At 39.3% G+C, this 26,525-nt stretch overlaps 1 protein-coding gene across 1 annotated transcript; it reads right to left on the bottom strand.

The window, feature by feature from the left end:
* LOC148822870 (sodium/hydrogen exchanger 3-like) lies at positions 1 to 26,302 on the bottom strand. The gene is made up of 15 exons (XM_088928546.1): positions 26,008 to 26,302; positions 18,477 to 18,779; positions 17,180 to 17,343; positions 15,941 to 16,019; positions 14,812 to 14,989; positions 13,733 to 13,953; positions 12,777 to 12,979; positions 11,336 to 11,425; positions 11,187 to 11,257; positions 10,301 to 10,430; positions 7,339 to 7,475; positions 6,635 to 6,764; positions 3,049 to 3,222; positions 651 to 711; positions 1 to 227 (listed from the first exon to the last, which is right to left on the bottom strand). The coding sequence occupies exons 1-15, from the start codon at positions 26,300 to 26,302 to the stop codon at positions 1 to 3; spliced, it is 2,463 nt and encodes an 820-aa protein (XP_088784672.1).
* Between the last annotated feature and the right edge of the window lie 223 nt (positions 26,303 to 26,525).

Here is a 26,525-nt window from a genome sequence, read left to right on the forward strand (position 1 = left end):
TTATTGAGGATTCTCATCAGCAGCTGGAACATCTGCAAGTAAAAATGAATCTGTGGATCTGGTGCTGAGCCTCAGTGGGGCGAGCCGGTGGAAGGTATTTGGAGTCCAGGGAAGATGCACACGGGCACTCTGTGAGGGCACAACGGTGTCTTCATTGGCCATCCAGGGTGGAGTCCTCAGAGGAGCAGGAAGCTCATCATCTGGCATGAAAGCTGGGTTTTCAATTCCTGGGGAAAGGGAATCGAAACCTTCACCAGAAAGGACACAATAGTTGTACTGTTTCTGTAACATATTACTTGTATTATGTCACTTTAGGAGGCAGGATAGGATTACCATTTGTGCTGTTGCCACACAGTGATTTGGTTCTTGGTTTAATTTTGGCCTGGGGTGCCTAATTATTTTTATTTCCTTTCTAAACAATGAGGGAGACCCCGTGTCATAAAGTCTATCATTTCCTAATTCCGCACATGCAGTTTCCTGAAGAACAACTACTGTACATAAACTTTGAAGGAGGCTGCGGCTCCCACTTGTGGTAATAGTTGGAACTACAGATCTCATTTGACGATATCTCGTCATAGCTAATATTTCAATTCTGGTATCAATCAAATAGGATCACAATTCTATTTTCCAGATAGCAGACTGAACATTACCTTCATCTTGAGAAGAAAATGACCACCCAGCAGACACGTCTGAAGGTTTTCCATTTGGCATCTGGAAAAAAAAGAAAGAAAAGATTATGCTTATGTGTCTTTTATGTAGTTTTTTGATTAAAGTTGGTAATGTCGGTCAGTTAAGTTCAGATAGTTCAATACTCTCTTCTGAAACTCTACGGAATTTACACAAAGAACGGCATAGTTTATTTCAATAAACTTTCCCATTAGTACAGTACTTTCACTAAATAAATTGGTACTCACTGAGAAATTTGGCCATGTTTGCTAAAAATAAATTTCATCTGCCTGAAATACATATCACTAATTGCTGAGGTGATTGCTAAATAAGATTGACTTGCGTCTGTCATTGCATATTACGTGATCTCTTGCACTTTACATGATTAACTTTCTGTGTGATATGTTATGCAATAACTGAGATCTAAGTTCTATTTAGCTTTAACATTTTAAAAAGTACTGTATTAGCAAGGATACATATACTTAATGCTTTATTTTGATTTTAGGCAATTTGTGAAAATAATGACAAATCATATATTTTTGTATTTCTTATTGAAAAGTAAAGCAATTTAATTCTGAACAGTGAAAGGATGAGAAGTGACACAGTGTCTCCTTACATGGCAATCAAGATAAAGAAAACAGAGCCATACTTGGCCTTATTATAGAACCTTGTTTTATTATGACAAGAACCTAAAATCAAATCTGTGCAGCTAAAACACTTTATTTCTAATTTCAAATATACATTACCAAGTGATGGTCCAGGCTTACCTTCTGTGTGTGATCTTTCTGGTGATATTTTTGGAATTGAATGAATGAATTGAATTGGAACATGGAATATTGCATCACAACAAAATTTCATTTCTTAATACCAAAAGCCTACAATCTCAACATTTCAATTGTTTGAACCTCTTTTCTATGTATTAAGGCAGCGGTGTTCAAACTTTGGTACTCTTAGCCCCAGGGGTTAAGCAAGCTGAGCTGTAGGGGTGAGTGAAAAAAAATCCATAATGGCTGAAAAAGTAAATACCAAATTACTTCAAACTGTCTCTCCACAAAAAATACCATATCAGTGTCTGCTTATGGAGCACTGACACTGCACTTAGAGGTTGTTTATTGTGGAGGTACTCCTGTTTTGTCACAATGGATGATCCTCACAAGGAAAAACAAACAAAGGGAGAGATACTTAACAAAGAAAGAGGGAAAGGGGATGGGACAATAACCTTTGTTAGTTTCCTTGAGTACATTGGGTTTTGGTGATAATCGTGAAATGGTGAAAATCGTGTAATTTTGTTACACTGTGCAATTAAGTTTAGAACACTGAGTACCTGTGTTGTAAAGAAGCTGTTCCGTAACCTCCATTTTGCACGAAAGAAAATGGAGATGGGAGTATTTCACTTGCCAACTTGTGTCAAATTTACTCAACACAAATTAATGAGTCAACAGAGTTTGCAAATCTGGTATATTTTTTGGTTTACGTTTATTACATATTTAAGGGTACAATTGGCACCTTCCCACCCGTACAATAGGAGAAGATATTTTTAATTTAATTGATATTTTCAAAAAAGATAACAGCATTGACAGGGAACACTGTGTGGGGAATTTGTACTGACAGGACTATGTCAATGACAGGGAAACAAAGATTTTGAGGCTCACATCAGGAAGTTTGCCCCACTGTTTTCGTGGGTACACTATAGCATTCATCAAGAGGCCCTTGCCTCTTAAAATATGCCAGGAGAACTCCTGTCAGTACTGAATTAATCTGTGAAAATAGTTAACTTCATTAAAGGTTGCCCAACGAATTCAGGCATTTTTACAAAACTGAGCATAGAATTGGGATGCTTCTCCTGCACACAGAAGTTTGCTAGCTGTCACTCTGCAAAGTTTTGACTAGGCCTTTTGAAGTGAGTTCTGAAGTTTAGCAATTTCAAGATACAAGAAAAACTGCTGGAGTTGATGTCTGATGGGGGACTGCAGTTACACTTAAAAGGAGACCACTCCTGGATTTCTGGGTACAAGTAATGGAAGAATACCCAGACCTATAGAACCTACAGTAGCCTTGAGAGCATTCTTGCCCTTTGCCACAGCGTTCCTCTGTGAGGCTGGTTTCTTTGCACTCAGCAGTTGAGACAACGTATCAACAAAAGCTGGATACAGAGAGAGATTTAAGGGTTAAACTGTCTTTCATTAACTTTACTTTGTTAACCTTAATTCTGAAATGCAGGCCAACCCATCGAATCAGTAGTTAAGATTATTATTATTAGTAGTAGAAAGTTATTCCATGTTTACTAGTGCATATGTAATACAAATTCGGTCCTAATTTCAAAGGAGGTACTAAGCTGAAAAAGTCTTAAAACCACTGCATCATGGGATGGCTGAACCTCACCTTCTGCATGTGATCCTTCCTTTGATGTTTTTGAATTTTCTTGCTTTGGCCAACCCCCATCTTGGCAGACTTAAAGGACTCAAGACGCTGCCTCATGGTGCGCTGGAAGATCTCTTGGACTTCGTTCTCATCTTTGTTAGTGCTGATGTGACGTCTGCTATACCGGTGTCTGTGCTGTGGTTGAACCAAGCAGACAGAAAAAGTGTTAACATACAGTATCCCACCTTGATGTCTGTACAGTGTATAGTATAGTGCCAAATAAAAGGTCAGGAGCTAGTTGATGTGGTTTATAAAATGGACAGTTCATTATTCTTAAACACTTGTCTCAAAAGCTTTTTAATCACAAACATTCAGGAACAATGACAGGAGCATAGTGTAATTCTCCTAAGTGGCCTTAAATTGTAAATATTGAAGTTATCATTTCCTAAATAAAAAAAACTATAAATACTATACATAAGCCCCTTCTCTCCTTCTCATTCATCTTTTGCATCCCCCCTCAATCCCATCTCCACCAGTGCAGCTCCCCATTGGTCACTCCTCATTCTGCAGGAGGGTCCTGACTTCGTCATCCTACAGTCAGGGGGCTGGCCCACAGCCAAGCAGGGTAAGCCAAATGAATAATACATTGAATAAACATTTAACAAATATTTTTCAATATTTTGCCAATACTTTTAATTCTTTGTTGCTGTTATTCCTCATGAACGGAATATAAAGTTACCTTTTTTTCAGAAATTGTGACTGCTAAACCAAATACAGATGAAAATCGTTAGCAGTGGTTCACAAAGGATTCATTAGGTATGCCTCCCATCATGTACAGTACTTCTGAAACCAGAAGCAAAAATTGATAGTTTCATGTCTGTTTCTTAACCTTGGTGGTAAAACTGCCAGTGAGGAAAGAATTGTATTGACATAATTGTATTGACATCCAGGTGGATGCTGCACATTGGTGGTGGTGGAGGGGAGTCCCCATTATCTGTACAGCCCTATATAAGTGTAAGCAATTATTCAATTATTATTATCATTATAATCTTTTCAAACAAGAAGAATATAATCTGACAGATAATCTGGAAAATTGTGTCCATAATATAATGCAGTGATTATATTGTTATGAAGTGTCTTTAAGAATCTAGACACAATGAGTAACACCTGGCTAGTGTCAACATTTCCAGCTTCAAAGCAAGGAGATGTTCGCTGAGATGCAGGGATTCAGTGATAAAAACAATCGTAAAGTTTGCTTTAGTTTACCTTAATTAAATTCTGGGTAAAAGATTAACAGTCCAAGAGGACAGCATAAAACAGGCAGGTAGAAACAAAAGAGAATCATCAAGGCCAGATCTGAGTTAAGTATTTGAACCTTATTAAGACAGCTTGTTGTTCTGTTGTTGTTATGACTGTTGATTTCCTGTGGAAAGACTCTCTCGGTTAAAAATGGTCTCTTCTGGTTAGTGGCTGCATTTTTAGAATAGGGACATAGGTTCCCACTCATTTGGTAGCATCTGGGTTTAAAGACAGAGGTATTTCACCTTGGGTTATATTCCTTGGTTTAGAAGACAGAATTATATTATTTTGTCCTTTGTAGGCTTTATATACAGTAAGTGTTTAAATACTGGATAGCAGATCGGGGGTTTCTGGGTGGTCAGGACACAGGCCTCTTGGAAGCCTTGTGTGTAAATTTGTAAATAGCTTAACTTGTACAGTACATTGTTTATGTTGTGTGTAGGTTAGTGCGAGTATTGCCATTGTTAATAACAATTTTTTTAACCCAGTGTTCCTAAATTATTACTTTTTTAATCAAAGCTGTGCCAGAGAACAAAGAACTCATGTCCCTCTAATTATACCCACCGCTCAGGTACAGTATATTCTTGGCTTAATTTATACAAGTCGGGGGTTATGATTATTTATTTTAATTATTGATTGATCCGCTCTGTCATTTTCTGATTTTCTCAATTCTCTATTTTTATTGCTATTTTTTCTATTTTCTGATCTACCCTATTTGAAGCAATATTATAGACAATTATTAAATGGACATATTATATCTATAGCATAATATTGTATTTTTTATCTATAGTTTCAATCCTTAAATCTGCATGGAGTCTGTATGTTCTCCTGTGTTTGCATGGGTGTCCTCATGGCGCTCCTGTTTTTCCTCACAGTCCAAAAGACATACTGGGAAGTGAACTCTCTCTCATCCTAGCGTTAATCCCACATCAGCAGGGTCTGCTTGTCGGCATGCATGTCTCCATTTGGTGGTTTGAACCAAATCTTTGAGCTGACGTTGCCATTAAATGCGACCGAGAATACTCCAACCAGCGCGTCGCTCCGCCTGCCGTCGGGGGGGGGGAACAAAGTGATGTAGCCAATTCATAGAGGGGGATTATTAGGAGGCATAGGAAATTTGGCCAGGATACCGTTTTACACCCCTACTCTTTTCAAGAAACACCCTGGGATTTTTAATGACCACAGAGAGCAAGGACCTCGGTTTTACGTCTCATCCGAAAGACGGTGCTTTTTTACAGCATAGTGTCCCCGTCACTATACTGGGGCATTAGGACCCACATGGACCGCAGGGTGAGCGCCCCCTGCTGGCCTCACTAACACCTCTTCCAGCAGCAACCTTAGTTTTTCACAGGATGTCTCCCATCCAGGTACTGAGCAGGCTCACACCTGCTTAGCTTCAGTGGGCTGCCAATTGTAAGTTACAGGGTGACATGGCTGCTGGCTACTGGGAAGTGAACTGGTTTCTGGAAATTGATCAGTCTTAGTGTGAGTGTGTTTTTGTGTCTGTGTGTGCCCTGCAATGTACAGTACTGGCATCCTGTCCAAAGCGTATTCTGCCTTGCACCAATTGCTTGTTAGGTTAGGCTCTGGCACCCCTGTGACCCTCTACTGGATAAAGCTGTTAGAGAATAGATGGATGGATTATGACGGAATGAGGCAGAAATAACAGGCAAGTGAACTGAGAACAGATGGACAAAAAGCCAACAGAAAAATGATGGTCATACTTGAGAAACATACTATTGAAGTACGAGTCTATGAAAATTATTAAATACAGACATGGCTTCTTCTCATTCACATCCTTCCTTATGTCCTTAACCTCCAAACAGTTTTTCCATATTTTAATCATTTTTTTATTAATACAACAACTATTTTAAGTATTTTAAATTACCTCAGTAGGATATAATTGGTCACCTCTGCATTGTAAATAAAATAGGTCAGTTGAGACTGATTACCTCAGACTAAAGTATAAGCAATATTCAGTTTCCAACAATTTTAGGATCCAAAAAGTAAAGGAAACCACGCCAGACCGATCAATCTCTACAGGTATAAGGGAAAAACAGGTTTCTGTTTTAGTAATCAGACAACGTGCTGCTTCAGTTAAGCACATGAACCAGGTAACCTATCTAATGTACTGTACCCTCTTCAACTAAAGGCAGAGGAATACCAATGGGGAAGATGATTCTGGTTAGATGCTGCATTTTCTAATAAGTACTGTTTATTTGCCAGAGTGGTTGAAGTTACTGGATTAGGTTTTAGAGCTAGAAAAGAAAAAAAGCTGCTTCTCTGAAGCAACAATTCAACAGCTTACCTGCTTCCTGGCCTTGTACAGGTGCTGATGTAGGACATGATGGGTGTTGACATCCTCTGAGGCCCAGCCACTCTTCCTCTGCAGCTCGATGGCTTGCATGTCAAGACAGACGGAGCTGACATGATTCCGCCTTCAAGAAAACAAAAATCAGAAAAGCATGACATTTTTCCAAGAGCAACCAAGAGCCACTGTATTATATAGCTATTTGTCTTCCACTGCAGCAGAGTGTACTATTAAAAGAAGCTTCATATAGAACTAAGCACAGTTCAAAGGATTCGTAACCTACAGTACAGTAAAGTGCAGTATGTGCTTGTTTTCACTGTATAGCCACTGAAATAAAACAATTCTAAAAATCTTGAAAAGGGCATAGAAAATGTATGATCTAGTGGTTAAAGAAGAAGTCTGGCAAGTATCCTTACCATGGATACTGTAGCACAAATATTTATTTTTAAAAGTGTTACTTTGTTCCCAATTATTAGAGTTTCTGGTTCACTTCTACTATGGGTTGAATGTAGTAAAATAAATGACTTATTTTATTTATTTGACTTATTTATTTATTATTATTATTATTATATTTTATTAAATTATTTATTTTTTTAGTTAGGTCTCACTAGTGATTGGGTTTGGAATGGTTGTTCTAACACATCTTTTCAGAAACAAGCACACTAAAACCTTTCTATCAACATTGCGAAACCTATACTCACAGGATTGCAGACACAGGGATATCATCGTGGATCAAATCCGGCGCCATCACTGACATAGCTGAGTGACGCTTCCTGTTAAAATCCACGTTTGCATCATTTTCAGACCGTAGGAAGGCCAGTGACCCTTGACGCTCACCCTTAAACATGAGAGGAAAACCTGCTTTAAGACACAGGACTGAGACAAGGAGGAGGCCGAAGGCTGCTCTCTTGGAATGCAGGGACTGGCTGTCACGCCCTCTGCAGCCAGAGGGCGCTCCTTCTCTGTCCTGTCCCTAGTTTCCTGCCTGCTGTCCTTCCTGTCCCTCTCTTTCCCTTGGGCTATATATTTCCGGGCCTTGCACTCTGTCCTGGCTCAGCTTTGACGTTCGGATGTCCTGAGACCCGCCTAGCACCAGGGCGCCCCACGTCCGCTCCCTGAGGGCATAGGTTTCTATACGGCATTCCTGAACTCTTTGCACTAATGAGCCCGGGCCTTTTTCCCGTCTCGCCGCTACGCATATGGGTCTTTTTCCGCTCTCCTGCTCCCCACGGTTAGTCCCTTTGGACGTCCGTGACAGAATGCTGAGCCCTTTTTTCGACCCCGCGAGCGGCGCTTTTTGTTTTTCCGCAGTTTTTTCTTGTTCTCTGGGCTGTTTTTTTTTTTCTCAGTTCCTCTATTCTAATCGCTGGATATCTCTCCGAGCATCTGTGTCTGTGAGCGGGTTTTCGTACCTTGCTCTCCTCAGGTTGTTCTTTCCGATATTAGTGATTGAATGTTGAGCTGGCTTTCCTATTCTTATTACTGGATATCACTCCGAGCTTCTGTGTCTGGAGCGGGTTTTCGTGCCTGGCTCTTCCTGGTCTTGCTCTCTCCGATATCAGTGATAGAATGGTAAGCTTTCTGCCGTTCCTCCATTCTTATTGCTGGATATCACTCCGAGCTTCTGTGTCTGGAGCGGGTTTTCGTGCCTGGCTCTTCCTGGTCTTGCTCTCTCCGATATCAGCGTTATAATGTGAACGTGCCAATTGCCCAGTCTGCGGTATTTTTCCCCGGGGTTTTTGTGGTTTTTTTTCTTGTTTTTTGCCTTTTGTTTTGATTTTTTCTTCCTGGTTTCCCCTCCTTATTGGTCCCCCCTGCTCTCTGTGTCTCTATTTATTTGTATGGGCGTCAGGAGCCGCCCATGAAGGGGGGGGGGTACTGTCACGCCCTCTGCAGCCAGAGGGCACTCCTTCTCTGTCCTGTCCCTAGTTTCCTGCCTGCTGTCCTTCCGGTCCCTCTCTTTCCCTTGGCCTATATGTTTCCGGGTCTTGCACTCTGTCCTCGCTCAGCATTGACGTTCGGATGTCCTGAGACCCGCCTAGCACCAGGGCGCCCCACGTCCGCTCCCCGAGGGCATAGGTTTCTATACGGCATTCCTGAACTCTTTGCACCAATGAGCCCGGGCCTTTTTCCCGTCTCGCCGCTATGCATATGGGTCTTTTTCCGCTCTCCTGCTCCCCACGGTTAGTCCCTTTGGACGTCCGTGACACTGGCCATTTTGTTCTGTGAACCAGCAAGGTGCAGTCAGACACAAAAGTATTCATTTCAGAATTTCTCTGATTTCCAGATGTACAGAAGGCAAAATCGGTCTTTCAATTAAGCCGAGCTCTTGGATTTTGCAAATATTCTGAGAAAGGGCGAATTGTGATGGCAGTGGCAAACTAAACATGAAAAGGCTTTTTTAGTGGAATAAAAAGTAAAATAGCCCATTCTGTATTCATGTTCTGGGCAACACAAAGAATCCATCTCTTCACTCTTCATTCCTCCACTTTCTATAGCGGACATGACCAACTTCTAATTGACTAGAAAAACAATGGAACTTGCCTTCTATGATGTAAACTTAATCCAGTAAATGCAGTGATTATTCCTGTAAAGAGGTTCACAATAGCACTGTTATGACAACAGTGTCCTAGCAATCCCATTTTGTGCAATAGTATACATCTTGTATAGGGGTTCCCAATCCTGGTCCTGGAGGCGTACACACCTGTTGGTTTTTGTTCCAGCTAGGCCCTTAGTTACATAACCGAATCCTTAACTGATGTAATAACAGGATTAATCTGAACTGATTGTTCCCAGCTCATATTAGAGGTTGCTTTTTAACTATTGCATTTCCAGTATTACAATTCTGAACCTTGGAGTTTGAAAAAAATCCAAATGTTCCAATCAAGCAAGTTTTTTTGTTCAAGGCCTCATTTGAGTAATGAAGTCAGCAGTGCACAAGCCTCCAGTCCCAGGACTGAGAGCTCCTGCTCTAGTACACAAATGAATGACAGTAGTTCCTGTCTCAAAATCAACATGCAAGTCACTACAGCAGAGTGAGAGTCTCTTTCCACTGAAGACAAAGATTTGGGGTGGCTGTCCACCTCCCTCGTAGAAACTGACTTGTATTGTATGAAAATTAACCCGCTAATTGAAAAGCTAAGAAGCATTTAATCTTTCTGTAAAAAAAGCAAGATTACTTCAAAATCATTTTGCTCTTCTTCTGAAAGTCCTTGGAAATGTGTAAAATTGCAAATCAAGCAGGAATAAGCATGTGTGAGGGAAGAGTCACCTATCTTACATTTATCCTTCTACAGTCAAACACAAATTTACTAAATTAACATGAGTTCATAAAGAGTTAGAAACAATTGAGTTTTTCATTGGATCAAAAAGATTACAAATCTGCCACTATGCATCACTGAAACATTTTTGCACATTGTTGAATATACAGTAGGCCAAATCATAGCCAGCAAGAAGAAAGCACTTCTTAGTGCAACCAAAGTGAAACAACTTGAATTATTTCCTAGCAAACATAATGGTCATAAATCCATATAAAGCATTAGCAACTTTCAGGCTTTGGAATTATTTCAACTCACTATTACTGTACAATATTTAGATTTGGTTGCCATAATATCCACTTCACTTTCTAATACACAATTTGTTCTTTGTTCACTGCAGTCTTACCTCTGACACGTAGCTGACCGCATCTTTTAGATTAAGCTGGTGGAAGACGTGGAAGATGTAATCTTGTGACTTTCGTGCAGAGGGTTTCATCAGTACCCTGCTCAGCCACTTCTCATCAAACTGCAACCACCTGAAAGGTACACCTTTTTAAATTCGTCCACTTCATTAAACCGTCAGACACCTCAAGTTGTTTTGTGAATAACCATTGAAATGTATAAGTACTGTAGCCTATTATGTGTTGAGTAACAAAAATAAGAACAATTCACTATTTAAAATGTTAGGGCTCCGCTGTAGCTTCAGTAGTAAAACCCTAGTGTCATTACTCATCCTGGGCCATATTCTCTAAACTGCTGTCTGCAACTTTCAGTAGGATGTTTTGGGCCATCCTGCCTCACATTTTCCAATGCCCTTTTAGAATCTTTTACTTGTCCTAAGTACTTGGCCAGCTGCAGATAAATGTATTGGTACCCTTCTTTTGAATCCATGTTATTCCCTAAATCATTTTTTGCATCAATTGTATCTTCTTAATGGTTGTCAAATAGAGATTTGTTAAAGCAAAAAGCAGTGATGATTTCAGAGAGTTCAGGCAATACTTGTATCTGTCACTACACAGACACATAGAATTGCAGAAACACTGTAGAAATTCTCTTTTAAATTAGTTTACTTACAGAATAGTGGCTATCCCACACTATATACTGTATTTGCATCTTTTAATACATCCATCATTTACACCTTTTAGTTATTCAGGTTCATTGTATTTTCCTCATAAATGTATAATTGTTTTAAATTTATTTTTGCTTCTTGTGCTGTATGCTTTAACATTGGTGAAGAATAATCGGGTTTTGCTGCATCTTTTTTTCTAAAAAGCTTAAAATTTACTACTTACTTGTCCCTCATAAAGTTATGCCCAATTTGTCCTGAAATATCTTCAATTGCAATAAGGATGTGATCAAAGGCCTAGGACAAAATAAAAAGAGAATACTCAAATTTTCTGTTTTTTGTTGTCCTTAAACTAGAGGATGTGAAAGGCCTTACCCTGCTTTGCAGCTTTTCAATTAACAGAGGATCTTTGTGCTCAGTCCTTTTCACTTTCAGCCAGGTCACCAACGGTTTGATTGTTAAACCCTGCAACAGAGATCAGAGCTCTCAGAACAAAGGCTGTCCTGACTTTTGGGAGACTTCAAACCTCAAAGACTGCACACATAAGATGAATTTAAAGCATTAAAGTATTTAGTTAAGGTACAGGTTTAAGACCCTGCTTTTAATTTAGACTCCAAACCCTCACTGGCATAGACATCATTGCAAATATTTGCAATCGCTACCAAAATAGCTTTGTTGCCTCGTTCTGAATGGCAGAATATGGCACTGTGCATACCTGGAAATTTCATTTATTTTGTGCTGTAAATTGGAGGTTTTACAAGTTACTGTGTAAATTTTACTTTTATTGTGGTTGGATATGCACTCATCAATGCTAATTCTTTATGACCCCGAAATGTAAAAATAACATTGCAGTTTAAATGTTTTAAAAAGAAAGGAGCTGGTCATTGACTTTTTGGCCAAATGCTGCAACACCACTTCTAAAAAAGAGAACAGCCTCCAAATACCGATGCACTCTGCTATCAGTAAATCTATGGTAAGAGCACGTTTTTTGAAAAAATGAATAATTTAGGAACTTTCCCTGATTATATTTTCAATTTAACTCATTTTAATAATTGTTCTTGATAGTGATTTAACGCTTTCATTATCACATACAGTATGTTGTTTGCTGTACTCTTACTTTCTGGTTTCTTGTATTTGTGTACTATGTGATCATCATCATAAATGAGGACTTGATAAGACAAATAATGCCATGGATACAGTCAGTTAAGGTAACAGCAGGACTTGATGTCACGGATGTCAGAGGGGACAAACCGTGGAGAGGCAGGAGAGCGAAAAAGACCCTATGCGAGGCGGCGGAACGAGGAGTTAGCCCGGGCTCACCAGTGCAAAGAGTTCTGGAGTGCCGTATAGAAACCTATGCCCTCAGGTAGCGGACGTGGGGCGACCTGGTGCTAGGCGGGTCTCAGGACATCCGAACGTCAATGCCGAGCGAGACAGAATAAGTGACCCAGAAATATATAGCCCAAGGAAAGAGGGAAACCGGAAGAACAGCAAAGCAGGAAACTAGGGACGGGACAGAGTAGGAGCGCCCTCTGGCTACAGAGGACGTGACACTTGATTGGCATTGTGTTATTCTAGTATCTCTCCCACACCCATTTAAGCATTTGGAGGCACCACCCGGAAGCTTTTTGAGAGGCCGTGTCTTTCCAAGAAATGTAGGGAGTATTAAAGTGCAGTACAACAGGTTGTTCACATTCATGAGACAAAATTAAAAGAAAAAAGGCAGCTGGCTGACCAAGAAGATCTTATTTTCCGTGATGCTTTCGAAGCATTAGGACAGACACTTGCAAAGTACTTTCTTCGAGGCCACATTCACCTGTATGATGACAGTGAAGTACACGACGATGAGAGCGGTGCTGACGAAAAGATTTTTTGCTTGAATTTTTTCCGCATCCAACATGACTGCCAAGGCATATGTCACACCTCCTCGCAAGCCCCCGTAACTCATGACCACCTGGTCTATGAATCCCAAGGGCACCAGCCTGTGGCGGTTTAAAATCCACGTCAAAACGAAGACACCTGTGGTGCGCAAAAGGAAAATAAATAAAAGAGAGTCTTTAACTGCCTGGAGAACTGCTCTTTGGTTAAAAAAACTTCAGTGGAGAATGCCTATTGATCAGATATTAATTCCAGGCTGAAAAGAAGAAAGAAGGAAAAACATATCACTTCAAATGCTGAGCCTCATTAGGCGTCAGGGAGCAAGAAGAAGGTGGCAGGGAATTTATGAAGAGCGGAACAAAGGACAGAACAGAAGAGAAAGTCTCCAAACAAAGAGAGAACTGGGGGTGATACAATAAATGAACTGGGAGCTCTTCATATAAATCACTGAGAGCTGCTGGAAGGTGTGCACCAAGTCTAAGGATAATGGGTGGTATCTTGAGTTTTGCTTGAGTAGGAATCCTGGACTCCTGGTAAAAGGGTGCAGATAGGTCAGTGCAATCATGGGCAGTAGTGATGAAATAGAGGACGACTTTGCTTGGAGAGATCTCTGATCCTCCTGCTCTGACATGTTCCATGAAATAATCAGCCAGTCTACTTAATGTCTCACCAATGTACAGTAAATGAAAAGACATTTTCTACAAGAGAGGCATTAAAAGATTTGGCTGATACCCATGATGTTCTCTGGTGCATTTTGACATGGATTGGTCATGTACAGGATATTGTTTCTATTAAAAATCCTAAACAGGCCACTAAATAGACTTACTTTCCTTTCTTGTGGTAGATATAGTCATTTAATTTCCAAATATTTTTATTTTTATTCATTTGTCTTACCTATAAACCTGTAGACTAATATGAAGACAAGGGTGAGGAGTATGAAGGCAGTATCCCAAACCCATATATTGGGATCTATTGCAGAGATTCCCAAGAACACAAAAATGATGGTTTCAGAACCGTTGGCCATCAGCTTCAGTGTGTATCTCACAGTGGTAACTGATCTCTCATCCATGTTGGCATTGATATACTTTTGACAGCAAATGCCACAAAAAGTGATCCTAAAAAATAAAAGGCAGAATCTCTGAAGATATTTAACTGTTAAGAAAGGAAGTATGAATGTCTGCTACAGCACAGAAATCTAATAACAAAAGGCACAAACAGATAAGGAATTTAATGCAACTTCATGTTTTCCATTTCATGTGCATTAGTTTCTGTTGTTAATGATTTCCTGTTGTTGTTTCGGCCTGGACAGACCATCATGAGTTGCTTGCAAGATGCTATTGTCACGCCCTCTGCAGCCTGAGGGCGCTCCTACTCTGTCCTGTCCCTAGTTTCCTGCCTGCTGCCCTTCCACTCCCTCTCTTTCCCTTGGGCTATATATTTCCAGGTCTTGCACTCTGCCCTCGCTCAGCATTGACGTTCGGATGTCCTGAGACCCGCCTAGCACCAGGTCGCCCCACGTCCGCTACCTGAGGGCATAGGTTTCTATACGGCACTCCTGAACTCTTTGCACTAACGAGCCCGGGCCTTTTTCCCTATCCGCCGCTATGCAGATGGGTCTTTATCTGCTCTCCTGCTCTCCACGGTTAGTCCCTTTGGATGTCCGTGACAGCTATAGCAAAGATTACCCTTCTGTGTCAGTAAGTGTGTGACAAAGGGGCAAGTGGAGGACATACAGTATTGATCTACTCTGAAAGTTAAAAAGAAAGAGCACAACATTTTGGTGGGAGAACTTTCATCTGGTGTGAATAAAATAGTTGTTTTTAGAATGTTGCTAATGTTTTGTAAAATCAAGGGCAGAGGGACAGATACTGTACCCTTGAACAGCCAAGAATGGCAAGTAGAACACTCAGTTTTCACAATATGCCACAATACACCCTCATAAAAAGCCAGAATTTTCCATTTTTAATACTTACCCCAGGATATCTGAAACAGACAGCATTTCAGCAGTGAGGTAGGACAGATATCCCATGACAAAGATGAATCCAGGTTCAATTATCTGAACGTTTTTTGTCCACCTGGTCAGCAAGGACAGCAGTGTTCCAAAAACAACTCCCACTAAGGCTCCTCCAAGAGCCACAACTAAAAAAGACACTGAGCAAATAAAGAGAGAGCAGCATTTGTGTGAGTACAGTATGCTCTCTCTTCTCTTCAGAATTAACAAAACATTCACTACACTGCTGCTAGCAAAGTCACCTTCTAACGTGATAAGTGATCTGAAATACTGTAGAATAACATTTCCACACATTGTTTAGATAAGAATTCATTTTTCAATGGTTAGAAAAAATCTGGCATTCACAAGATCTTAGATTTTAAAATTGATTACTATATATAGGAAAGCATTAATATTGCTTAATACATGTTCAATTTACTTTTGGACATTACAATTTTTTAAAATAATTTGTACAGTAGGTACTACAGTAATGCGCAAAGCAATTTGTGGTCCTGGTGCAGTAAAAACATATTCATAATACTAGCATATTAAATATGGTGGAGTTTGAGTCATCAAAGATACTATAAAGATGGTGTTTGACATATTTATTACCCCTCTTATAACACATGTACTGTATAAACAGCACGGGGTACTTAGATTGACTTTGCCAGTCCGATTTTGCCTTATCTTTACTCTTCTTATTCATCATTGAACCACGGTAGGATATTCAAAGCTCTTCAATAAAGGCAATAAATCACATTCCAATATTTTGCAAAGAGAATATTGTAATGGTCCCCGTTTCCTTACGAGGTAGATATTCTGCCTTGGAGTAGGTGACCCTCCATGTAATAGTTAAGCATTGTAAAGTAAAGTTTAGTATTGTTCACTGCATATTAGTTTGAGTTTGAGTCTTTCAGTAAACTCAAGCTTCAATATACAGTCAGGGTTTTTTGTTGAATTCTTGGTAAAATTGTTAAAATGTTAAAAATGTTAATTATTCATGCACATAAAATACAGTAAATATCTACAAATACAATAAAACAATAAAACATGTTTTTTATTTTAAACAAAACAGAGCATAGGAAGTACAGTGCTCATAAATTGTCTCTCACCTACTCCTTTGACAATTTCCACAGCATTAATATTACCTCCTCCTATCGTTACGAAAGAGTCAAATACATTGTACAGCACCTGAAGAATAAATTAGAATAAATTATAAAAAACAGTCATTTCAAGAGAGAGGTAACTGTTGTGCGAATGGAAAATAAAAAGATTAAAAAAACGCCCCCTCTTAAAACCTAGAATCGGCAATTGTTTTCCATTTGAATACCCATGGGGCTGGGAATCATCAGCTGTTAATTTACTTGGCTTATTGTTATAACTACTGTACCTCACAGAGAAATGAGGACCTGTTCATGCACTCCTCCAATACAGCCATGTGACAGCTTCATGAATCGTCTCCACAGCTGCTAACAGGAGAGTGAAAACCTACTGGAGGAGCAGTGTGTCTCTCAATGACATCACTGTAGACATCACTGATGACGTCAATGCAAGTACAACTGCTGTATCGATCCCTCTACTGATCAATTACAATTTTTGCAAAAGTAATCACACAGTCTGAGTGATGTCCTGTTTTGCTGAATTGCAAATGATGGATTAACATCTTTTGAATGTTTTTTTTAATTATTCTAAATTTACCCTTTTAAGGCTGAAAGAGGCTTAATGTCAGCAATATTTGGGGTTGAGTACTTTTGCAAGGCACTGGCATTAGCAAAATTGTGTAACAGAAAAGAATGGAAGAGTCATAGCATGAGAGGGATGTCTTTACTATCTGTAGCACCTGAGTCTGAGTGAAACAGGGGTTGTACTTGGAAAATGCAATGAAAAGTCTCTTGTCAGGAAAACACTGTAACTTGGAGTATTCCAAAGTACATTTCCTGCTTCAATAACAAATCATTTCCAGTTGGTATACTTCAGGTCTTTGCTTCTTTTGGTCACAGTTTTCTGACTGCACTACTCTAGTTTAAAAGTCAGTGAATGTGATATTCCACAACCATTGTCTACTGTGTATTTACAATCGTCAAAGTTGTATTCCTGTATAATATATACTGTAAACTCACTAATTCCAAACTCCACAGACCCTGCCAATAGTAAATGTAGAACAAAAAAACTAAGTCCTCAGCACTTCTCAGGTCTGTTGAGTATACAGTATACTGTTCCATGGTTTACTCATAGTCCAATCTAAAGACATGTTGAACCATTGGAATCTGTGGCTAACTTTCAGCAATACATTCACCATAGTGAAAGCTTGAGATGGTACTGGCTTCTAGAAATCAGACAGGAGGTCTTACCACTGTGACACCATCATTCAGAAGAGATTCCCCAAAGACAAGAATGAATAAAACTTCATTGACATGAACTTCTTCAAAGACAGCTATTACAGCCACAGGGTCCACTGCGGAAATCAAGCTTCCAAAGAGGAGAAACTCCAGCACACTGATATTGAAGTTGACACCTAAGAACAATGTAAATATTTTTGACATTTGTTGCATAGTTTAAAGGGCTTCACAGTGCATGTAGTATGAAAACAGTATGACAGCAGTAAAATTAAATTCGATATTTTTAGTTGATCTCTTTGATTTGTGTGATAACAATTAAGGGGTTCTTAATATAGAAAGGTAAAAACACAATACCTGATAAACTAATAAGTAGTATCTTGCATTTTTGATTATTTGTGAATGTTACTACAACAAGGATTCTGCTCTTGAAGGAGGAAGAGAAAAGGGGGTGCCAGCCTTACAGTATGCCACAGGACATTAGGGCATCACACCCCTTTCCAGCCTATTGGCTGCTTTGATACAAAGTCTCAGTCTTTTGTAAATCCCTAGATCTAAAACTGGAGGTTAGACAAATCCTTAAAAATCTTTAGTTCTAAAAGTAAGTCAAACAAGTATTTGATCAGCATAGCCGTAAGATTTCACTAGAAATGTTTCACTTTGGGATTTTGCAATTCATTGCTATTGAAAATGCTCACTTCTTATTTTGTTAAACACCTTAAAGTTATGACTTTTTGGACTGTTTTTTTTCCTATCATTTAAGTGCTTGTTTGCTTCACTGTTTGAAACATAATCACGTAGACCCCCCCTCCTAATCACTGAAGACTTAATTCCTTATTCTTTTATAATAGATCCATTTGTGTCTATAATAGACACTTTGTTTTATTCCTTACTAGTCTTGTTGTTATTACAATACTGTAATAACTAAACTAATGACTATAGTTTTGACCCACATAGCTATATTTCTTCCTACAGTATCTCGTGTCTTTCTCAACTTGCATTGACAGCTCAGCATTATCTGTGTTTTACCTTATCCTGCTCCCGTTTGCATTCTCTACCGTGTAAATAATCCCTGTTCTCTTCATGGTCTTCTTCAGTGTCCTACTAAACTATTGAGGCCAACATTTTCCAGACCACAATTTGTTAAGCTCTGATACGAATTTTTCTTGTGCCTCTGGCTTGTAAAATGTAACCACATATTTTCATAATTTACCCCAATCTGTTTCTGTTTGGATCTCTCTCACCCTCTTAATGTATGCCAAGCTGAAATTAAGCAGGCAGGAAGAAAATACATCAAGGAACACAAACTTACCCATTATACCACCCAGGTAAATGCCCCACAGTGATAAACCAAGTGTGGCAGCATTCCAGCAGGTGCCAATGATGGCAAACACAAGGATGGCACCGAGATTTCCAAAGAACAGCTTGTTGGGCATGAAGTACCCAGCATCAAGAATAATTTGGGGTAGGAGGTAGAAGAAAAAGACTATAGGAGTCAGGGTAAAGGTCTGAGCTTTGTCTGCTGCCCATATAATGCCACCCAGGGCAAAACCAATTAGAATTAACAAGGCACTCTCTGGGATGATGCTGGTCACTTTGTGGTTCAATCCTAAAACTGAAAGGGAAGAGAGAGACAAGAAATGTGTATTAATGACAATGACACCACATGGCTTTTATGTACTCATTGGCTGAAATGAACTGACACCCCAAACTAACAGTATCCAGTATTATTTACTGCCCTTAGTAAAGACACCCTGACCTAGATACACCACTAAGAACTGAACAATTTGTGTCCCCTTCCTCTTCCATTTATCTAGTTGGATCGCTGTTGAGACCAGGCTGTATTTTGGAAAAAACATCATGATCCAACACTTTCATCAGTAAGAGTGCTTTCATATCTGTTGTTTAATGAGACAACAGATGAGCGGAATTGAATTCAACAGAATATTTTAAAAAACATGTTTTTACATATAGTGTATATGTGCAATATATAATAGCGAGTTAGAAATGCCACAGAATGCCTTAAAAGGGAACCTGATTCAAGCATTTAATCCATCTATTGGACTTTGTTAAAACCTGAACCACAAGCATGAGGATAGAAGTGAAAAATAAAGGGAGATGCACATAGAAGCTGAAGTTGAAGTTGATATCTTGCCTTTTTTCAAGAAACTGCTGAATGAGACATTTCAATCAAGTGGCTACAAAAAGCTAAGTGAAATAGACGGGCCAAACGACTACCTCGACCTTTCTAATATTCTTAAGTAAGCCAAGAGTGGATTATGACATCAGCTGTTTAAACAGCATTTAAAATGAATGGTAGTGACGCATTTGTCTCTGTCATATCCTCTCACACTGTAATAAAGTTAAACCAAGTGTGAAGGACCCATAGTTCACCAGTAGATTAAAGACATTAGATCCTACATTAGTTTGATTGTAGTAACTAGACCTTATGGAACAAATGAAGGTGATCACTTGTGCTTATTTACAGTTTATTCTGGGATTATCACATTTCAAAGATATTACTACAAGAAACCTACTAAAATCTAAAAGATTATTTTGCTGTTGCTGTTAAAAACATTTTAAGGTGGAGTGATCAGGAATAAAGAATCAACAGTTCAAAGCCTGTCTACAGTGCATACCACCGTGAACTCTGGTACAAATCTGCCAAAATTCCCTAAATTATACAATACAGACAGACCACTAACCATTTTCTCACATTGCCTTTTCTATTTGTTCTGCTGGGTTATTAGTTCTGCACTGCAACCTCTTCTCTTTATGATTAATCATTAATCAATGTGCTAAACTTGAAGAAATACTTGCTTTACTTTCACTGGAATCCCTGTTTCCTGCATGTCTGTGTAACTGTTCTGTCATCACTTCTAACACTAGGAAAATTTGCTTAATCTTATGTTTTTCCATGTCATGAAAAGTTCAGTTTTCCAATGCTTTTTTAATGTGTTCTTCAATCTTAAAAAAGCAAGCAATATAAATAATGAGAGACTGGAATATGGACATTTAATAATGGAGTAGCTTTTTCCAGACTCCCACAACTCTTTGTCTAAAGAAGTCGCCTCTGATCTCAGTTCTCTCTGCAGTTTCCCCATAGTTCTATTTCAGCAATGATGTCTCACAGCACTGGGGCCTGGTGCAGTCCAATGTTATCTGCATGGAGTTTGTATATTCACCCTGTGTTCACGTGGCTTTCCTCCAGGTACTCTGATTTCCTCCCATAGTCCTAAAACATACTAGTAGGTTAATTGGCTTCTGGGAAAACTAGCCCAGATGTAAGTGTGTGCATGTTTGTGTCTGTGTGTGGCCTTGGATGGACTGGAGTCCTATCCAAGGGTATTCTTCTAGTGTCTGTTGCTGTCCGGTTAGGGGAATAGGGGGATAGACCCCACCACCAACGCAATTCTGTATTGCATAAAATGGCTGTGGAGGAATAAATTAATACCGGATTAGACCGCTAGAGGTCGACAAAGGGATACTCCAGAGACCAAGAGAACGCTATCAAGTTTAGTAGCGCGTTTTCCTGTGTTATTAGAGAAAATGGCTCCAGGTGGCTGCAGGCTGTTTTCTCTCTATAAAAGAGGTTAAAGGAGATCAGAGATTGTCTATTCCGGTGAGATGGTACGGCAGACTACAATTTAAGCCTCGTGGTGAGACTATAATTTTAGACTTTAAGATCAAAAGGAGATCTTAAAATCAGCTGCTGTCAGGGGCGCTAGTTTCACACCTTTAAATGTCTCTGCCGGTTGAGCAGAAAGATGAAAGGCAGGAAGGATCCGGATCGAACTAGAGCTGGGACCATCAAGAGTGGGACATTTTAGATAAAAGTCTAAAATTCACCTCTAATCCCACAACCCCTTCTAAAATTACAACGCTAGATTTGATCAAATGTCTTTCATTTGAGTACCATAGTCTTATAGTTTATGTTTGCCCATAGCTGAGCCCTACCAAGCGTCGACACAGTATTTGCATCTGTTTGACCTATCTATTCCAATATGTCAGCCTGCCAATCTCCTGTATTGGAGAAAAAAATCTGTATGAAGTTACTTTTATTTTTTTGTTCTATTTTATAACCAACATGATTGGCTTCCTTCTACGTCTATAAACGTTTTGAGCAAATTCTGCTCTGCAGCAAAAAGAAAATGCTGCTAAAAGGAACATCTGACAGGGTCAGTATTTGCTGTGGCAGCGTACAGTGCTATGAAATGAGTAAATGATCAACTGTTTTCAGGACGGGAAGTGTCCAGTTTCAGCGGCACTCTTCAGCCAGGAGTATAATTAACTGGCAAGTTTGTTAACGTCTTCTGTGTTAGCTCTTACGCAGACACTTTGTATTTTCCACCCTTATTGCACGTTTTGTTTATTCTCAAAAGGAAATGATTAAATCTGAGACTAACAACACTTTACCAATCTTGACTGCAGGAAGGAAGTTTTGGTTGAATGCAAAACTTGCAATTCCTAGCTTTTTATTGAGTGGGCTAAAATTGTAAAAAGTCTTTCCTTTGCAAACTGACGTAGAAAACAAAAACAGTTCTACATTATCAAATGTAAGTACAGTAAAATAACACAAAGATCGGGAATAGCTGATATGCTAAGCCACAGATTAACAGCAGGATTTTACAGTATATACAGTAGCATCTTCAGGAAATGTTAAAATGCCAAAGCTGCTGCTAAAAGAATGTTGCATTGAGTTGCAGCCGTGGTGAGTTGCAGCCTCTGAGGCCAGAGGCAAAATTTCTGCTTTTTTAAATTGTGTGATGCCACATGCTCTATACATGGTATACATGGTACAATTGCAGGCAATGCCTCGGGATCTTGACCTCATTCACAGGGACAGTAGCGTTAATTGACATACTGTATCATGAATATCAAGAAGAATATATTTCAGGTCATCAGGGATTAAATACTTCACATTAAAAGCAAATAAATGGTTCTACAATATTGCCCACATGAACAGGAAACAGTATTGTCCATTTACATTTTATGACCATCTCTTTATATGCATTTACTCAGCTTTTCTCAGTCTAAAGGCAGATAGGACAGTTTGCCATCTGCTCGGAGTGTGGTCTATTCTTCATGAAAGCCTAGCTGTGTACCTGACACTTAGATTGCAAAAAAATGACACAAAGAGATGCTGAACCACATGACTCTGCTCTTCTGCTCTACCGGCAGAGACAAACATGCTGAAAAGAGAAGAAAAGAAACACAACGTTTCAGCTGTGGCGCCTTCTTTGGGTGTGAGAGAGAGAGAGAGGAGAATCGGCAGCTGACAAAGCATGGGAGAAGGAGAACGAGGCAGGAGCAGGAGAGAAGCAGAGTCAACTCTCAGGGGGTGTGAAGTAGAGAGAGATGAAGAGATGGAAGAAGTCGAAACCTGCAAATGAATAGAGAGGATGGAATGGAGAGGATTCGACTTCACACCTCTCTTCACCTGTCCCGACCTCACACACCTGAGTGTCGACTCTGCTCCTCTCCTGCTCCCGCCTCCTCTCCACTCCCAGCTTTTATTCTCTATTGCTTTGTCAACTGCCGATTTTCCTCCCTCTCTCACACCTGAAGAAGGCTTCACAGCCCACACGTTGTGTATCTCTTCTTCTCTTTTCAGCATGGAATAAACCTTCACCTGTTCCTTGGCAGCCTGCGCATGCTGACGCAGCTACCTACTTGAAAAAAATGACACAGAAGTTTTAGAAATTAAAAATGTATCGATTTTAGCTGATAAGGAACGCTTTTTATACTGTATACTGATGCCTCATGAAAGATTGTGTTTCTACTTCTACAACCTATGACAAAAGTACACTCATTAATACTAATGTGAATTCCTTCTCTGGTTCCAAAACTCATGCCCAGCAATAACAGGTGCTAGGCCTCAAGTAAAAGTTAATGTCTTGTAACAAAAGTAGTTAAAACTAAATTAACAAAGCCAGCAGTGAGTCCCATGAAGTTTGTGTTCTGGTCATTTCTCCTGTCTTGCAGAAATTTGTACTTCAGCGCTCAGTCTTTTATGCACTGGATTGCTCTCATATGTCCAGCTATTAAAGGGAACTGTTTCCTAGCCTGTGATATGGGTTCCTTGCTGGAATTATGGTGCTACTCAATAATAATACTACTGTAATTCTTTACTTTTCCATAGTGCCTTTTATCTCAAAGGAACCTAAAATGCTTTACATATACAGTAGAAGCTCTAATGAACAGTCCCGAACATATACTGTAGAAGCTCTAACTGGATTTTTTAAATGACCAAATAAACAGGACTTCAGTTCCACATCTCAATACAAAGATGGCACCTGTCACCAAACTAAGGTATAGGACACTATGATCTAGAGGCAAAAGTTCCACCTCATCAACCAGAATCCTGCATGAAAAGTTACAAGGAATGCACTTGGACTGATGGATATTACTTTTTAGTAGTTTTCCATTTACATATCTCAAATGACCATTCCAACTTCAGGTTAGTCTTCAGCCACTATATAAGCAAATAAGTCAACAATCAAATGTTTTGCTCAACACACTGTGATTTCCTTCTGGTATCATGCAGCTGCATTAATTTGGAAATAAAAAAAAGGTTACAAGCAAAAGGTGGCCATTTATGGTATAAATTATAAATCACAGTTCAACACACAAATCTGACTTTGACTTATTTAAATTGGAATTTGTCCATCCATCCATTCATTCTCTAACAGCTTTATCCAGTACAGGGTGGCAGGGAAGCAACAGGTGCCAGGCAGGTAACACCAGTCCAACACAGTGCATACAAAGACTCAAACACCCACTCGAACTAGGGCTCATTTTCCCAGAAGCGAATTAACCTACCAGAATGTCTTTGGACTGTGGGAGGAAACCCTGTGAACATGGGGAGAACATACAAACTGCACTCAGATAGCACTCCAGGAGTTACACCCTGGTTCCCAGTGCTGTGAGGCAGCAAGGCTAACCACTGTGCCACTGCGTCACACAAGTGTAAATCGATAAGTACAAAAATAGGTTTAATATGTAAAAAAGTAAATTATGTTACAAGCTTACACGGTTGCGATTATTTTCCGAACAACCCATTGTGTTAAAGAGGTTCTTTGCAAGCTGGACTCTGTCCTGGAAGCTCTAGTACTGTGGAACCAAAAGTAAAATTACTCTCCTCCTGGGTGGGACGTCACTCCATTAAGAACAGGACAATTAATAACAGCCCATCGAAACTAGCTATCACGTCTAGATATACAGTGTTTTAGTTGGACGGGAAACAGTGGATTTGAAAAAATAGGCAAAATTGAAATCGAGCAGCAGATATTGTTTTATGATGCTTCAAATGTACCACTACTCAGATTTTTGTCATTTATATTTAGAAAATGTCTTCCGTGCATGCTACAGTTAAGTTAATTGTTTAACTGAAGTTTCAATTGCTCCTTTAGTTCCAGGAATTGGACCTTGTGCATCAACCAGTAATAATCACACAAGTCTAAGTTATGGAATTGCTTCATGATATGGTTAAATGATTAATGGATAAAGTATTTTTATATATTTAAGGACTGATCTGTATTTTTTATTATTATTTTTCATTGCTACAGTACTTCCTTTACATACAATATGGAGATGTCCTTTCAAAGTAACTTTGAAAACAAATCTATACAGTATGTTGAATTTAGATCTGAAGCCTAAAGATCTAAAATAGGATTAATAGTTTTAATAGGTTTAATAATAGACCTGTACCTAAGATCACTTCTCTTACTTTATATACTGTAGCAAGTAAATCATTTCATTCTAACCTGCTCCTAGAACCTTCAGTTAGCAGAGCTGGACACTTCTGTGCTTGTGGACACCTGTTTTTAGTTCTCACATTCCATTCTCAGATTTCAGTGCAATTTTGTTTAATATAATTTAAATCAAGGAATGTTTGTTAAAAATGTACAATACATTAGTAAGACATCATTTAGAACACTTTGTATCATTTTAATCACCACATGACAAATGAAATATTGTTGCTCTGGAATCAACTTATAAAAAGAGTAACCTGGAAAATCCCTGGTCATAAATGCATTACTCATACAGGCTAATACAATCGAATGTTTTCAGTCCTGAATGGAGAAACCAAGAGGAGGGCCTGATTCAATAGTCAAAATCCTCAAAGGGTTGAACAAAATCAAACCAGGGGACTTCATCAGAACTGGAAGAAGTGCATTGACAACTTAGAAGAGGATGTATAGTATGTTTTTACAAAAATGGGTGTTATGATACCAGGCAATGAAAGCACTCCAGCACACTTGGTTTATCCAAACTGGTAACAGTACATACAGTAGCAGTCAATTGCAGGCATACAAATGCAGCACATCCCGAATCCCACAACACTGCTCCTGATTGTCTCTCTGATGGGATAAAGGCTTTCCACCTTCTTGGAGTGCTGGTTGCATTGAGAGAATGTTTCTTTAGATATTGTAGGTGACATCCTCACTCACAGTCCCCATTAGAGAAACATTTGGCTCCTCCTTGATGAGGACAAAACCAAAGGCCTCAACAGCTTTTGTTGGCTGTATCTGAACTCCCTTGCCTTCCTTGCATTTAGAGCGTTTTCTTACATTGCAGTTCTCACGTAACTGTCTCTTTCTATCAGTACTGCTCAAAAAAACTGGAAGTGTAGACATAAAGTATAAATGCATAAGCATTTTAGAAATTAGCTGATTTCAAAGATCTCCATATCAGGTATTGCATGAGTTGAACATTTTTAAATATAGCAACATACTTTCTATGGGGGGAAAGGTTAATAACAAAATGAATATACTATAAACAAAACAGCATAAAAAGGTTTTTAAAAATCTCACCTCATTGTAAAAATCAACATTACGTACCCATTTTGGCAATAGCAGCCACCAGAATCCAGAGAACAATGGTGTAGGGAACCATAATATGATCCCACTTGAAGGATACAATCTGGAAACCGTCAGCAGAATGCCTGGCTGCTCCAGTGTCATTGGCATTGGAGCCAGAAAGCACAGGCTCATGGTATGTGCGATGTCCATCGGAGCTATGGTTCACTCCCCTGGCTTCCAGTCTTGACCTGTCCACTAGTGCACCACAACCACGGATGGCTAGCACCACAAATACAAGTATCACCAAAAAAACATTCCACTTGCTACACTGCATGTTAAACTGCCTTTCAAATCCACAGCACAAAATAACTTTGCTTTTACCCTCTTCGGTCCCACATTCTTTATTTCAGTGGTTTATGCCTTTCATTAGTTTGCCAAGTTTAAGTTTTAAGCTTTTCTTCAGCTAAAACGAATAAATAATTTGCACTTGGAGTGGAGTTTCTTCGCCTTTTACTCTCCCTAGGTTAAGCCCGCCAGGTCTGTTTGATTCAGATGAG

This window comes from Atractosteus spatula, chromosome 12 (assembly GCF_055471065.1).
Source record: "Atractosteus spatula isolate fAtrSpa1 chromosome 12, fAtrSpa1.hap1, whole genome shotgun sequence".
In the NCBI taxonomy this organism is placed as follows: Eukaryota; Metazoa; Chordata; class Actinopteri; order Semionotiformes; family Lepisosteidae; genus Atractosteus; species Atractosteus spatula.

Bases quoted from the DNA above. Each gene is read 5' to 3' on its own strand.
- LOC148822870 (XM_088928546.1), bottom strand. From the start codon at position 26,302: ATGCAGTGTAGCAAGTGGAATGTTTTTTTGGTGATACTTGTATTTGTG. The intron at 14,990-15,940 runs GTGAGAGACAAT...TTATTTGCTCAG, and splicing joins GGAAATTGTCAAAGGAGTAG to TGTCTTTTTTAGTTGTGGCT. The intron at 13,954-14,811 runs GTAAGTATTAAA...TTTATTTTTTAG, and splicing joins TCTGTTTCAGATATCCTGGG to GATCACTTTTTGTGGCATTT.